At 39.6% G+C, this 15,062-nt stretch overlaps 1 protein-coding gene across 2 annotated transcripts in view; it reads right to left on the bottom strand.

Moving 5' to 3' along the window:
- The window catches only part of LOC145423265 (cadherin-4-like), a 246,877-nt gene that overhangs the window by 73,553 nt on the left and 158,262 nt on the right, over positions 1 to 15,062 (bottom strand). For both annotated transcript variants that reach the window (XM_080295542.1, XM_080295541.1), the window contains one exon: positions 10,913 to 11,139. In XM_080295542.1, coding sequence (XP_080151668.1) covers positions 10,913 to 11,139 — 227 coding nt within the window. The remainder of the gene's footprint in view (positions 1 to 10,912; positions 11,140 to 15,062) is intronic.

The following is a 15,062-nucleotide window of genomic DNA, read 5'->3' as shown; positions in this document are numbered from 1 at the left end:
TTAATGATCAAAAGGCACTACAGTCCTCAAGAACACCACTGGTAACACACTACGCTGTAATGGACTGAAATCTGCAAATCTGCTTGATAACGCACATGACATGATATTGAGTATCTAAATGATTTAGAGAATGTTTTGGAGAATGTGCTGCGTCAGATGAAACCAAAATCAAGCTTTTTGGCAACTCAACCTGCTATGTGTTGAGGAAGAGAAATGCATACTATTCCCACAGTCAAGAACATTGGTGGAAACATTAAGCTTTGAGGCTATGTTTCTCCTAAGGGTACATGATGACTTTAATGCACCGAGGGTCCAATGCAGTGTAAAATCTTGGATAAGAACTTCCTTCCTTTAGCCAGAAGACTGAACATGGGTTGTGAATAGGTCTTCAAAACATAACACCAAGGCAAAGAGCGGCTAAGGACGCAAATTAAAGTCATGGAATGGCCTAGCGAGTCTCCAGATCTCAATCCTATGGAAAATCTGTGGAGGGAGCTATAAGTTGCCAAACAGCAGCCAAGAAACTAAAAGGATTTAGAAAGCCAAGGAAAGTGACAAAACCCCTCGTCAGATGTGTGCAAACCAGGTGACCAACTACAAGCAGCGTCTTACTGTGCTTGCTAACAAATATTCAGTTATTATTTGCTTGGAGAACAAATACTTATTTCAATCAATGCTATATAAATCAATTTTTGGTTGATATTCGGTATTTCCACTGACTGTTCATTTCTTTGTAAGTGAACAAACTTACGAATTCAGCAGGGTTTCAAAAAATGTTTTCCCCAGTGTATTAGTAAGAAAAAAAGCAAAAATAAGTGAGAAAGAAACGGAGTCTTTCTAACGCTTCACAAAACTCAATGGAAATACCAGCAGTACAATTCGCTGGCAGACCACATGAAAATTTCATGTGCCAAATGGTGTGTAAATTTACCTTAATGCACCAAACTTGCTTTAAATTCAGAGCATTAGCAGATTTTCTGCAAAAGCTTTCCAACAATTTGTCCTTTTTACAATACTGCGTGCAATTCTACAAGCCTAATTTCAAAATTTGGAATGCTGTGTTAAATAAAGATAACACAAAAGAATGCTATAATTTGCAAGTCATAAAAGTCATTTAATGGAAAATGGCACAAAAAGAACATTATGATTATTGTTATAAATGTGCACTGAGACTTTATTTTTCTTTTTAGAAAAAATAAATGCATTTTAAATTTAATGACAGTAATATGCACCCATGATACATATTGTTGATAAGTACTTTTCTCTTCTCAAACAAATGATATGTTTATACTCAGTACAATTCTCACTTTAGTTATGTGCACACGAATTACTCCAGAAAATCTCTCATTTTTAACCAAGACACATAGGAGCAATAACAATGATATAGCAATTGTAAAAGACTATGGCTCTTAAAACATGTAAACATTTCTTATCAGAAGAACGCCATATGAGAAACACTTTGTGTCATCATGCGTAGACTCAAGCAGGACAGAGGTGATGTTAATTCTGTGCGAGTATGTATGTGCATATATTTAAAAGAAACCATAAACTTCATACCTTTTGTCATTTACACCAGGCATAAAAAGCCTATTAACAGAAAGCGTGTCTGGAGTTGGATTTACAGCCTCTTTCAACAGACAATGACAGCTGAGTCACAGACACACACCTCAATCAAACAGTATGCACCCATCATACACTTTTCTCACACCATCCCTATAGGCACAGAGAAATGACCACCACAAAACTGTCTTTTTGAAAGATGCTCAAATAAGGAACTCAAATGTGAAAGGAACCCATTTTCAATCTCCTAAAGAACATTAACTCATCCATGAGTCAGAACAGCTACATCAAATGCTGGAGTTATGACAGACATCAAATAAGTAATGTCTGTGTTGAAATACTGCAAACCACATGACTGTGAACAGACAATGAACAGAGTGTACAAAAATTTGCTTTATTGCAGATCCTTCCAAGATGAGCTAAAACAAGCAAAAATCGTTGAAATTACAGTAGTAGAACCTTTAGTGTGACACCTGATTCCCTTCATTATCAAATATATTATTCCTTCTGTTAAAGTATATTGCTTTATACATACACGATTTATCTCTAAAGCTACAGTTTAGAGCCCATCATCTGCAAGTTTACAGCTTCGTGTTTACTGTTCCAGTGGCAAAAGGTAATATTAAAGTGATACTATCTGCAGAGTTGTTCGACGGTAAGTTTACCAACACAGCTCAGGGTTACAAGATAGTAAAACATGTCAAGAATTCAGTCACGAACATCATAGCTGAAGCTATGCATCACTTGCACTCTGTCTCAATCACAGTCCCTTGAGCTATCTCTAGCTTTCGTGCTCCCCTCTGCCCTCTTCTTGCAGTGTTATTGTTTTTCTCTGTCTCCCCCTAGTCAGTAGGTACTGACAGCTTGTCTCAATAACATGGATTCCTCAAGCACTGGGCTGTGTTAGGCTGATGGTGCACCAGCAGGTAAAACAGCTGCACAAAACTTTACTAACCAAACACTCACACCAGCAGACAGCAAGAAATTTGTAGTTCGTGTCTTTGTTATGTCTCCTCCAGGATCACTAATTGAGGCAAGTAAATCAACTTTCATTTGTACAGGGTAGCCCATACCTAGCAGTTCCCCCATTTAAATGCACAGTGTGCGAAAACTGAAATTATAAAAGAGATATAAACAGGACAAACATATGGAGAAAGTACAATCATGTCATCTGCACATCTGTGATGTGAATCTCCCACAACATTTATTCAACTGTTACACCACTACCAGCAGTTTGAACAGTTAATACAAGGCAGGATGGATTTGTGCTTTCATATTGTTTATGCCAAATTTTGACCCCACCCATCCAAATGTCTCCATAGAAACTGAGACTGTAAAGAAAAAAAAAATTGGCAACATTTTCCAATCTTATGTCATCCCACTCTGATGAAATGCATCCTTAGATTCTTGTTTCTTCTACTGCTGTTGCCCCTGTACTTCAAGTTTGATGTGTTGTTGTCTTCATACCGTAGTTTCAGTAAGTGTTTATTTGAGTTATTGTTGCCTTCCTATCAGCACTCTGGCCATTTCCTTTGACTTTTGGCATGAACAAAATATTTACAACTAGAGAACTGCTCACTAGATATTTTCTCTTTTTTGGATCATTCTCTGTAAAAGTTAGAGATAGTTGTGCCAAAAAAGCTCAGTTTCTTGGCAGTTTTTGAAACACTCAGACCAGCCGATGCTATGCTTAAAGTCACTTGATCACCTTTGTTTCCCATTTTGCTTGCTATGTCTAAATGCCTAAATGAATTCCAGCCCTGTGATTGGCTGATTTGATATTTGCATTACTGAACAGGTGAACAGGTGTGTCTAACAAAGTGACCAATATTTTGGATATATCTAACTATTGGTTAATAATTTTGCATTTAAAATATGGAAATAAATATGTTACAGTGTGTACATGTGAGCATGTGTGATGGGAGGGAGTATAAAAAATCCAGCATCATAGACTCATTTGTAAAAATAAACAAATAACTAAGTAAAGAACAGGTTCAGTTACATTGTATTTCCATTAAAGGTGATTAGTGCCGTTTATCTTTCTTCGAGTTTTTTGATTGCTGTTACTTCTGTGAAATGTGTAGCTTTACAGTTCCTCCCCAGCAGCTGACATTTGAGAATAAAAATAAAATACAACACAGAAGCAGTCTACAGTGTTGGAAGATGGCAATGGCTTCTGGCACATATTGAAAGTTGAAGGTCCTGTATGATGCAGTCTATAAAAAGTGTTTTTCTTTGTCTCTGTTTGTTCTTGCCTGGTCAAGGTCCCTCAGAGGGTTGGCTTGTATCTGCCAGCGGAAACAATGCTTTCAAGGCTGACTTCATTAGATGGACGCCCAAGAAAAAAGCTTTTAAGGCTGCTTTAAAGAAAATGTGTCAAGCAACCTGGCATATGGTGTGTATGTGTTTGTGTGGGTGGGTAGGGATGTGGGGTGTGGAGGAGCATGGGCTTAGGTGTCATGTTCAGTTTCATCAACCAAGTGCTGTACTTCAGACATCTTGGACTGTGAAATCCAGGGCACTTTAAGTAATAGTGCAAAAGGAGAGATTTTTAAACAGGTAAAGGATTACGGTAGGTGAGGAGACCACATTCACATTCAAAGAAAGACTGGATTTGCTGCTCCACATGGCCATATGCAATAAATATTTAATGTACCATCCACAAAATTACTGCTCTTAAGGGTTCTGCATTGGTAGATTTTTACCACTTTTGTAGAAAGACTTTAAACTTAAAAAGGCCAATATTATAATAATATTTAATAATATTTCCCATAGCTCCCATAGCTCTGTTTTTGGTTTCCAACGTTTGCTCCTGCTGGCTTAAAAATGTAAGAGAACAGGAAGCAAAACAAACCCACAGACGTCATATTTCCACTGCTTATCTCTACTTTATTATATTCCATGAAAGCTTAAGTTGTGAAACAATGCCTTACAAACCCGCTGTAAGCTGTGGACAGGAATAAGCCTCACGTGTGATTTGTCCCTAGAAGTTGGCAGTCCAGCAACAGCTAGCTTAGTTTATAGTCAGTTCTAGTAATTTCGATGAAATTGCCCATTAAGTAACGCAGAGGGGAAGGTGCTCTTATGAATTTTAGAGGAAAGTTTTTTAAGCCTGAAGTTCAGCACCACATCATATGTACCCTAAATAATTAATTGAAACAATTAAGTAGGTACAAATAATTATATAGAAGCAAAAAAAAAAAGACTATGACTGTGGGAGGGTTCCACTCACTGTTGTTTATTTCAGTCTTCTAAGAGCACAACAACAGTAAAATCTGTCTATCATCTTTGGATCTTATAGGGCAAGAACTAGCTCAGTCAGCAAATTAACAAATCAAACCACCCTCCATGCTGTGCAGCAGTCTGTTGTCCATACTGGGATCCATTCCCGAGTGAGCAAAGTTCAGCAGCACTTTAGACCTCAGCATGCCACTGTACTCTTGCCATGGGCCCAGAACAGACAGCTGAGGCAGCAAAGTGGAGCTCTCCATTGCATCCCCAGCGACATCCCATCACTGCCACACTTTTCCCATACAAAAAACAAAAACAAAAAAAGTCCAAATGAAACAGTGATCTTCTTTACAACATTGCGTCAGTTCTTTGAGGTCTGCAGGCATTCATTTATACACAGCTCTAAGGTTAATTCTAAGGCCTCACCGCAGCATTTCAATCAGGTTGATGTTTGAACTTTGGCTGAAACACTTCTGTTATTGATTTGCAGCTCTGCTTGAGACCATTGTCCTTTTTCATTACCCAGTTTTGGCCAAGCTTTAGTTTTAGGACAGATGTTGTAACATTTGACAATACTTTACTGTACAGATGAGTTGATCATCGACTCAGTGATTATAAGGTCCTGAGCATTATAGCCAAACATTTTCACTTTGGTCTCATCTGTCCATGGAAAGGACATTGTTTCAGAAATCTTTCAAACAAGCCATACTTGTTCAGTCTTTTTTTTAATTATACAACCAAAAACTTTAAGATTTACCATGCTAACTGATTCTTGTAGAGTCTGAGATGTAACGTTTGGATGTTTTTGCAAATTCTTTTAGTACTGCATGGTCTGACCTTGTGGTGAATCTGCTGGGATGTGATGTCCACTTCTGGGAAGATCGTAGCACTTTACTGGTTTGAATTCTCCAAACCAGTAAACTGCCAAAATTTAGATTTTTCAAGAGGTGATCACACTTGTGGATGATCAGTTAATGAACTGCATGTCATTATCAGCACCTGCCTGCTACATCCCCCCCTTAATTTCTATGGAGAGAGTCCTACGAAAGCTTATTTTTTCATGATTGATTTTGTGTGTTTCAAAATAACACTTTAGTACTGTTTTGAAAAGGCTTGAAAAAAATAACTTTAAATTAAATGTACATTAAAATTGTTGCAAATGCAATAACAATGACAATATTAATATTGTATTCAGCTTTTCGATTAGAATGGAAAGACATCCTCACTTGGAACATTATTTTGTGTCTGTTAGCCAATAACAGCATGAATAAATAAAGAAAATAATCAGAAACAAATGTCATCTGCTAAGGAGCACAACAGGAGCCCATCTGCTCCTGTTAATACAAATAGCCCTGCAGCCCCTTCAGATATCACAGTTAAGGTGTTTTTATAAGAATTTTAAAGACGAATTATTTCCAAAATAACAAGAAAAGACAATATGGAAAATTATATCGGTATTCAGTCATAATATTTTAGAGAAATCTGTAAGCCTCCTTTGTTCTCCACCAAATCCAGATAGTAATCGTCAGTTCTATTTCATGATTTCGATATTCAATAAATTGCTGTAAACACGAACTGAAAAACACTAAAACTAAATTGCTGTCTTTATGCTCATGGATAATGGATAAATGTATATTGAGCTTTTTGCTAAAAACACCAGGCGTTGGAAACATTGCTGATGTGTAAGTGGTGTATACAATCAAACACACACGCAAAATAAAAGGGCCAATTTAAAAAAAAAAAATACTAAATGTGGTAAAGTTTCTAATTATTTCAAGGTAAAGCACAACCTCCATGACTTACCTTTTAATAGTATGCCTTAATGTCATAAAAAAAACAGCATCACAACCCTCATCATTTTAAAAACCTTACTGTGCAAGATTGTGTAATCCAATCAAAGATCTGACCTGTTGATTACATTAGATGCCACTAAAGTGTATAGATGACTTTAATATGAATAAAATACAGTTCAAACAACTATTCTAATATATAATCAAATGTAGTGGAATATCATAAAATATTCAGTGCATATTCAGACATAAAATGAGTAAAAACTGAGTAAACTGTGAACCTATGCCAGCAGTTCAGTTATATATGAATTAGTTAAATATGACTGTGTTTAAATTCTCGCCATCTAAAGTTGCCAGTTTAGGAACTGAAGCATTTGCTATTTTGACCAACAGGGGTGCTACAGTACAACCCACTGCACTGGAACTGACAAAAATCCTGATCATCCTTGATCAGCTTGTGCTCATTCTCAGAGTCAGAAAAGAAAGAACCAGCAGTCTCCCCTCCTCCTCTTGTACTGTGTCACCCATCTGCACAAGAGGCAGACTAGTCCTAACAAATTTTACCATATTCTGTTTCCTGCACTGTGCGGTTTGGGGAAACTTGAGCATGACTAGGGTATCAGTCACGGTTTTCTGTCTCATCTGCCGGCCAAAATAGTTTTCTGCCAGAAACTCAGTGTGGTCCTTTGCATTCAGTCCATATTCAAGAAACTAATGTCTGCTAAGCATAACGTGCCCGTGTGCACAAACCCAGTTTGTGCACACGAGCATGAGCGAAATGAGACAGATGTGAGTTAGGCCCGGATAAATGCATTCTTTTTCTTCAGAGAGAGGAAAGCTTCATGGGGTTGACTGCAGGGGATGGCTGCCCCACATCCCACCAGTGCAGTGAGGGGAGGCAGAGGTGGAACAAGACATGTTTGGGATGGATTGAGGGAGATGAGGAGTCAGTTGTCAGAAGCAGATGTGACCCCCCTCACCTCCCTCTGCCTAAATAAGTCATGCTCTAAATCCTTTTATCTACACATGCTAACAGGTACTAGTGAGTTCCCTGAGGAGAAATGTAGAGAGAAAAACATGCACAACAAGAAAAAAACCATAAAAACGTAGAGACACAGAGGCAAAGATCTCTGCCCGCCACTGCAGCAAAAGGCTTAAGCAGGTTTTTCTTTCACCGTGGTATAATTCTGATCAAACTTCAACTCCGATTCTCTCTTTCTTACTCATATTCACATAGAAAAATTACAGGATGGTGATGCAACAGATTTAGAAAAATAGGAAAAGCAGAGATATGTGATCACTTATTCAAACTCTTATGAAAGACGGAGGAAAAGGAGCAACAGCAAACTGGAGTTGGACTTTTTAAAGACAGCTTTATAGATTCTAGAGATTTTGTTATTTTTCTTAATACAACACAGACGGGGCACACATTCTCTGGCATGCAACCCTGCACAGATTAAACCTTTAGGTGCCAAGCGAAGACACAAGCACACATAGAGCATACGCAGCAATGAAAATTTAACGCAAAATTAGCATAATACACACTTGATCCAACATAATCTCCCACAATAAAATAACATTCTTGCACACATGCTTATGCACAGTAATGCTATGTGAACAGGAGTCACTGAGTGTGAAATGGATGCCCCCCAATCCTCGACCAAGCTCCCCCCCACCCACAGCCCTGGTGCCATCAGCCTTAGCCAGCTGGCGGTGGTCCCAGCACTTCCCCTCCACGCCACTGCCTCCCCATAACCCTGCATGCTTTGATATCAGCCAGCCCCTGGCTACCCAGACATCTGGAAGTTATTATTCAACAGAGCACACCACAAAGCACCATTTCCATAATGAAACATCACATTTTGTTTTAGCGCCCTGCTTTCTCCTGCTGTCCTCATACATGTTTGTTACAACTTGTAGCATATTTCTGACCTCTGACCATCTTGTTTGATTGCTTGTCTATTCTTTGCTCCTCGGGATATACATATTAATTGACTCAGTGGAAAATTACGTTTAAAAATGCATTCATTTGACCTTTGACACTTTAGTACTGAAACTCAGTCGAGTGAAAAAGCCAGCATTAACTATAAAAGAGCGTAATTAAAGATCAACCTATTCAGAGCCAGAACAATACACACTCTTCAACTCATTCCCAATAACTACCAGGAGATATCCCACTCTCTGTTTGGCTCTGTGAATTTATGACTGACATATTGCCATTGCTTCCATTTTCTAGCATTGCACATGACTACCGTCTGATTGTTAGCATAATGGAAATGTTTCACTGCTTTTATTTTCATCACAACAATGATTGGCTAAAAGTTTCTGACCAGCCAGGGACCAGAATTGTCTGATTCTCATTCTTGCAGCGAACAGCTCCCTTTCATGCAGGAGTAGAGGCAAAAAAGTTGTGCACACCTTTCAAAGCCACATGCTAGCGATAAATTATCGTTAGCGTGGAAGTTCCTCACAGAGAGTGAGGGCACAACGTTTGGCAATGTGCCCGACTGCTACAAAATGTTTGTAACAGTAAACCTAATCAAACTCTTTAACGACCTCCGTTATGGTGAACGTGGACATTTTAAAGAAGCGAATAAATGGAAAGTGTCTAAAACTAAAGCTATTCACAACTCTGAGCCCGAATCAAATGGGAAAACGAGAAAAGGGTCAATGTCCTGTTATGTGGTGTTAGAAGCATCGAGGAAAATGATCTTACTACCTGATAATTGTTTTCTTATATAAATCTATTGCACCTGCTTTTGATTGATAAAGTAAAATATATAAAATAAACTCGGGGTGTACAGCAACTCATTTTCAGTTAATTATTTGCACTTCCTTCCAGGAGCATAGATCTTTATTTTCATTTGTTTCAGCTGTTGCCAGAGAAAATCATATATTGCATTGAGAAAAAGTCGAATTTTGCTACTATATGCCAGATACAGTTACAAGTTTTAGAAAGAAAACTGATTTTGGCAGGTCATACTTGGGGAAAAATCAGAAATTTTAATTGGGCAAGAAAATTATAATCAGTGCACCAATAATATGCATTTTTATATAGCTATGATAGAATTTCCTGATAGTGAAAGCCTGTTCTAAACATTGACAAGATGACACTGACACTGACAATCACTGGGGAACTTTTAGGCTCATATGCATTTGCACTTTTACATGCAGGGCAGATTTTAGCCTGCTTTATTAGAGAAAACCTGCAGAAATAATAGCCAGCTTGGTAGACTGGAAGTTGAAATTTGAAGGCCAGAAATTGGCATTTCTCCCTCTCTCTCAGTGGTCACTGTTTCTGTGCACAGTTCCTTCCAAAAATAAGTGCAATGAGCAAACTCAAAATAAAGGTAAAGTTGAATCATTTTTATCCAATCCATGCACAAGTTGGAGCAGATTATGTATTTGTGTTTGCGAATCTGATGACGTCAGCTGTGCAGTCTGAACCATCAGAGCTGATTTGTGCTGTGGAAAGATCTGATTCACCGGTAAAGTGGCCGTTTAGAGGTTTTTCAGTGAAGAAAGCGGCAGAAAACAGCTAAAGTACATTTAGTTTGTTGCAAAAACCAAAATAATGAGCTCAAAGAAGTTATAATCAGGTGGAACTTCCCTGTGGTAACAGAAAGGTAACACCTTTCTCATTAGAGTCCATCTATAACAAGCACGAGTGTCTTCAACATTTTAGTGTTTTTATTTGACTGGCAGATAATGGCTGCTTCTTACCAAAAACGAGAACTGTCTACTGAGTAAAAACGAATCCTTGGCAGCCTTTTTTCCATTTTTTTTTAAGTGAGTGAGATTTGATCTGTTCCGGAATTTACTTTCCAATAACTTATGTGAGATGTGCACTTAGTTAATGAACACAGGCCCCTGTTTTTGCCTAATGTAAATAACACTTGGGGTGATATTGGCTCTCAGAGCTGGCCTTGTGGTACCATAGTCATGGGGACAGTTAGGCTCATACTGCTCAGTCTCTGTCTCTGACCTCTGACAGCTTTTAAATAGAAAAGGAAGAGACAAGAACCCCTGGGATACCCAAGGCACAGGATGTTTTCCAATAACAGCTTATGGCTGAGGGGAATCTTACTCTCCCCCTGTGGCAGTCTGATTCTATCACTTTTAACTGTGTGGCACTGCTACTTCTTTCTGCTCCACCCCCTCTCTCCCCTTCGCTGAAACCCCAAGGAGTTTTGACCTGATTCTTGGCTGTTACTATCACCAGACCACTGGAGAAAATGTGATAGGAAAAAGAAACTCTGGAACGATAATTGAAATTTGAAGCATGATATTTCTGTGTGTCTGTGCTCGAGCTCATAAAATCTGAAACTCACCTCATTTTCAGTTTGTTGGGATGATGGTAGGTCAATCAGTGCCAACTGCACCATAGTCTCCCAGACATGTGTGTGCGGACCACTTGCTGTCAGTTTCAACTGGACAGGTTCATCTAGGTTGGCTCCCTCTCGTTGGGCAAAGATGGATCCATCTGTCCGCACGCCAAAGAGGGGGTTGCTGCTCTGGAAGACCACACCTTCATTTCCCATGCAGTCGTCAAACTTCACTGGAGACACACAAAAAGAGAGGATTTGAATTCACTATTCATCACAGTTGTAGAAACTAAGAAGCAAAACAGGTACAAACACTGGCAAGCATGAAGTTGAAACTGCTTTCCTAACTCACAAAAACATATCTAAACATAGCGTACCTGCAGTACTTGCATCTCATTAGGAGGAACATGACAAACTGGCTACTCTTAAGGAAGATTATTTAGCCTAGTCCGACACTGGTGTTTCTCACCATTTAGTCTCTATTAATAATAAGGTCAAGCAGTCACTATGATTAGACTCCTGAGGATTATTGTATGCAGATGCATGCCTCTTTATCCTGTAAATGTAGAGGTGAAACATGACAATGACAAGAAGCTGTAACTGAATTTGATAAAGATGCATGTAAAGATGTCTGCTAGTTTATTGTTAGACTTACAAAGAAGAATACAGCATACATAAGGACAACAAACAACCTTTAAATCTTCTGTCTTCTATATTTAATCTGCTCATATAGTCAGTTTTTTGACAAAGACTATGCTTTTGGCTTTAGTTGCACTTCTTCTCTTTCTCCAATTATAAACTGAAGGCACATACAACATATAGAAAGTGCTGTGGAGTATGCTACATCATTATCTTACTCTAATGTACAGTAACTGCTGAATGAGGATTTAAATAGTTTCTCCTTCTATATGGCTTGGCTTGATAGCATATTTCACAGACTCCTGCAAATCACAGGGTTTGCATTGCTTCAATAGTTTTTCTAAGGCCGGTTTCCATTAGAGAATACAGTGTAAGCGTGTGGAGAAAACTAACAACCTGACCTGAGTGTTATGTAATTTTTGTAGCCGTTATAAATAAAAATATTTTTGCAGTGCAGTTAGCACTTCTTATTTGCTCCTTCTTTCCCTGACAAAATCAACATCTTTCCAAATATTGATTAAACCTATGATTCAGTTTAACCAATTAGGCAAAAAGATTAAAGGAAGCTTACGCTACACAGAAAGTATTGCACTGAGACGGGAAACACAAACCGTAATGTAATCTGAGGGATGTTAACGCAGAAAGCCTCTAGAGGTTTGTGTCCTTCATATTCTGTTAAATTAAGATGGCACCATAAACCTGTTCACCATGGAGCTTTCAGAGTTGCCTGGACACTCTTGTGTTTGCTCTCTAATGAAATTCTTGCGCAGTTCATAACAGGATGAGTCACTAGCGAGCACAGCCCATACCAGTCTCTCGTTCTCACTTCCTTTCTCCCTCGCAGCACCTGTAGCCTTCCCACTCAGGGATTAGAGTCCAGATAACATATCAAGGAAACCTTAAGCTGAATGCCATTACTCACAGATTTCTCATGGCTTTCTCTCTCCCCCAAACCACTACAACAGCTGAAACAAGGTTTCTATTACAGGGTGTAAACTATGATTAAATCCAGCTTTTTTGTGCTGTCTAGCCCTAAAAACACCTGTGATCATGCCAGTGCCCTCCTCTCTAAGGATGTTCAGATGGCCACTCAGAGCTCAGTCAGAGGGAATAGCCTCTAAACGATACTGTCCACAGAGTGTATCAGGAGCTGCACAAGAGTCCTGGTGTAGACAGAAAAAGGCAGGATATAGAAGATGGATTACATCAATACAAGAGGCAACAAAGCCTTGGATCATGGATATCATCAGACCATTGCTCTCTTTGTATTGCCGAACAACCCCCACCCCTCCCTAAAAGCCTTGCTTGTCTTTTCAGTTTATCTCATTCACTTTTCTCTTTTTGTCCAACCCTGTGTCATTTCTACTCTACCATCATTTTTTGCAGATTTCCAAAGATTACATCTGGGGGTTGGGGGATGGGGATGATAACAAACACACCAGTTGGCAAACATGTGTCTGTGCAAACAGAGTTTTGGAACACTGCCTGAATATATTAACAATGAGGAGAAGTCAAAAATCAAATTCAAAGCATGCTTTATTATATTTCTAAGTGCTTGTATCTGTGAAGCATTCGAACACCTGAAAAAAACACAAGCAGCAGGTGGTCTGTTGCCCCTTCTCTCTGTGTCCTCCAATTATTGTCTCTTCTCTCTATAAACTAGGCACACAGCCAGCAGTGCAGCCATATTGCAGTTATGGCTGGCACAGGCCTGTAGGCTTATACTTTGCACTAAGAAAAGGGATAATCAGCAAGGGGTGCTTCAAGCCATATTAAAGAAAGCATGCACTTCTGTAGCACTTAAAAGGCATTCGCTATCAAAAATAAATTTTGAATGTATCAGTCTTCATTTTAGGCATGATCACAGACATCAAAAGAAGATTGTTATTTCCATATGTAGGCATTTATATTTGGCATTATGGCTCTGTCCTGGAACCTCGCTATCTTTGCATCAAGAGAGCCAGCAAAACAAGAGGAAGCATCGGTGACAAAAGATCTGACACTGACTAACTCAGACACAGCATGATAGAAGGAGCCGTGGCGGAGATGTGTTGCAAAGTGGCTTGCAGATGTTCAAGAAACATATAGTGGGGCAAAAAAGTATTTAGTCAGCCACCGATTGTGCAAGTTCCCCCACTTAAAATGATGACAGAGGTCAGTAATTTGCACCAGAGGTACACTTCAACTGTGAGAGACAGTATGTGAAAAAAAAATCCATGAATCCACATGGTAGGATTTGTAAAGAATTTATTTGTAAATCAGGGTGGAAAATAAGTATTTGGTCAATAACAAAAATACAACTCAATACTTTGTAACATAACCTTTGTTGGCAATAACAGAGGTCAAACGTTTACTATAGGTCTTTACCAGGTTTGCACACACAGTAGCTGGTATTTTGGCCCATTCCTCCATGCAGATCTTCTCGAGAGCAGTGATGCTTTGGGGCTGTCGCCGAGCAACACGGACTTTCAACTCCCGCCACAGATTTTCTATGGGGTTGAGGTCTGGAGACTGGCTAGGCCACTCCAGGACTTTCAAATGCTTCTTCGGAGCCACTCCTTTGTTGCCCGGGCGGTGTGTTTTGGATCATTGTCATGTTGGAAGACCCAGCCTCGTTTCATCTTTAAAGTTCTCACTGATGGAAGGAGGTTTTGGCTCAAAATCTCACGATACATGGCCCCATTCATTCTGTCCTTAACACGGATCAGTCGTCCTGTCCCCTTGGCAGAAAAACAGCCCCATAGCATGATGTTTCCACCCCCATGCTTCACAGTAGGTATGGTGTTCTTGGGATGCAACTCAGTATTCTTCTTCCTCCAAACATGACGAGTTGAGTTTATACCAAAAAGTTCTACTTTGGTTTCATCTGACCACATGACATTCTCCCAATCCTCTGCTGTATCATCCATGTGCTCTCTGGCAAACTTCAGACGGGCCTGGACATGCACTGGCTTCAGCAGCGGAACACGTCTGGCACTGCGGGATTTGATTCCCTGCCGTTGTAGTGTGTTACTGATGGTGACCTTTGTTATTGTGGTCCCAGCTCTCTGCAGGTCATTCACCAGGTCCCTCCGTGTGGTTCTGGGATCTTTGCTCACCGTTCTCATGATCATTTTGACCCCACGGGATGAGATCTTGCGTGGAGCCCCAGATCGAGGGAGATTATCAGTGGTCTTGTATGTCTTCCATTTTCTGATGATTGCTCCCACAGTTGATTTTTTCACACCAAGCTGCTTGCCTATTGTAGATTCACTCTTCCCAGTCTGGTGCAGGTCTACAATACTTTTCCTGGTGTCCTTCGAAAGCTCTTTGGTCTTGGCCATGGCGGAGTTTGGAGTCTGACTGTTTGAGGCTGTGGACAGGTGTCTTTTATACAGATGATGAGTTCAAACAGGTGCCATTCATACAGGTAACGAGTGGGGGACAGAAAAGCTTCTTACAGAAGACGTTACAGGTCTGTGAGAGCCAGAGATCTTCCTTGTTTGAGGTGACCAAATACTTATTTTCCACCCTGATT

The sequence above is a fragment of the Astatotilapia calliptera genome, chromosome 20 (genome assembly GCF_964374335.1).
Source record: "Astatotilapia calliptera chromosome 20, fAstCal68.1, whole genome shotgun sequence".
In the NCBI taxonomy this organism is placed as follows: Eukaryota; Metazoa; Chordata; class Actinopteri; order Cichliformes; family Cichlidae; genus Astatotilapia; species Astatotilapia calliptera.
The sequence above is the reverse complement of the archived record's forward strand: the minus strand, read 5'-3'. Positions and strand labels throughout refer to the sequence as shown.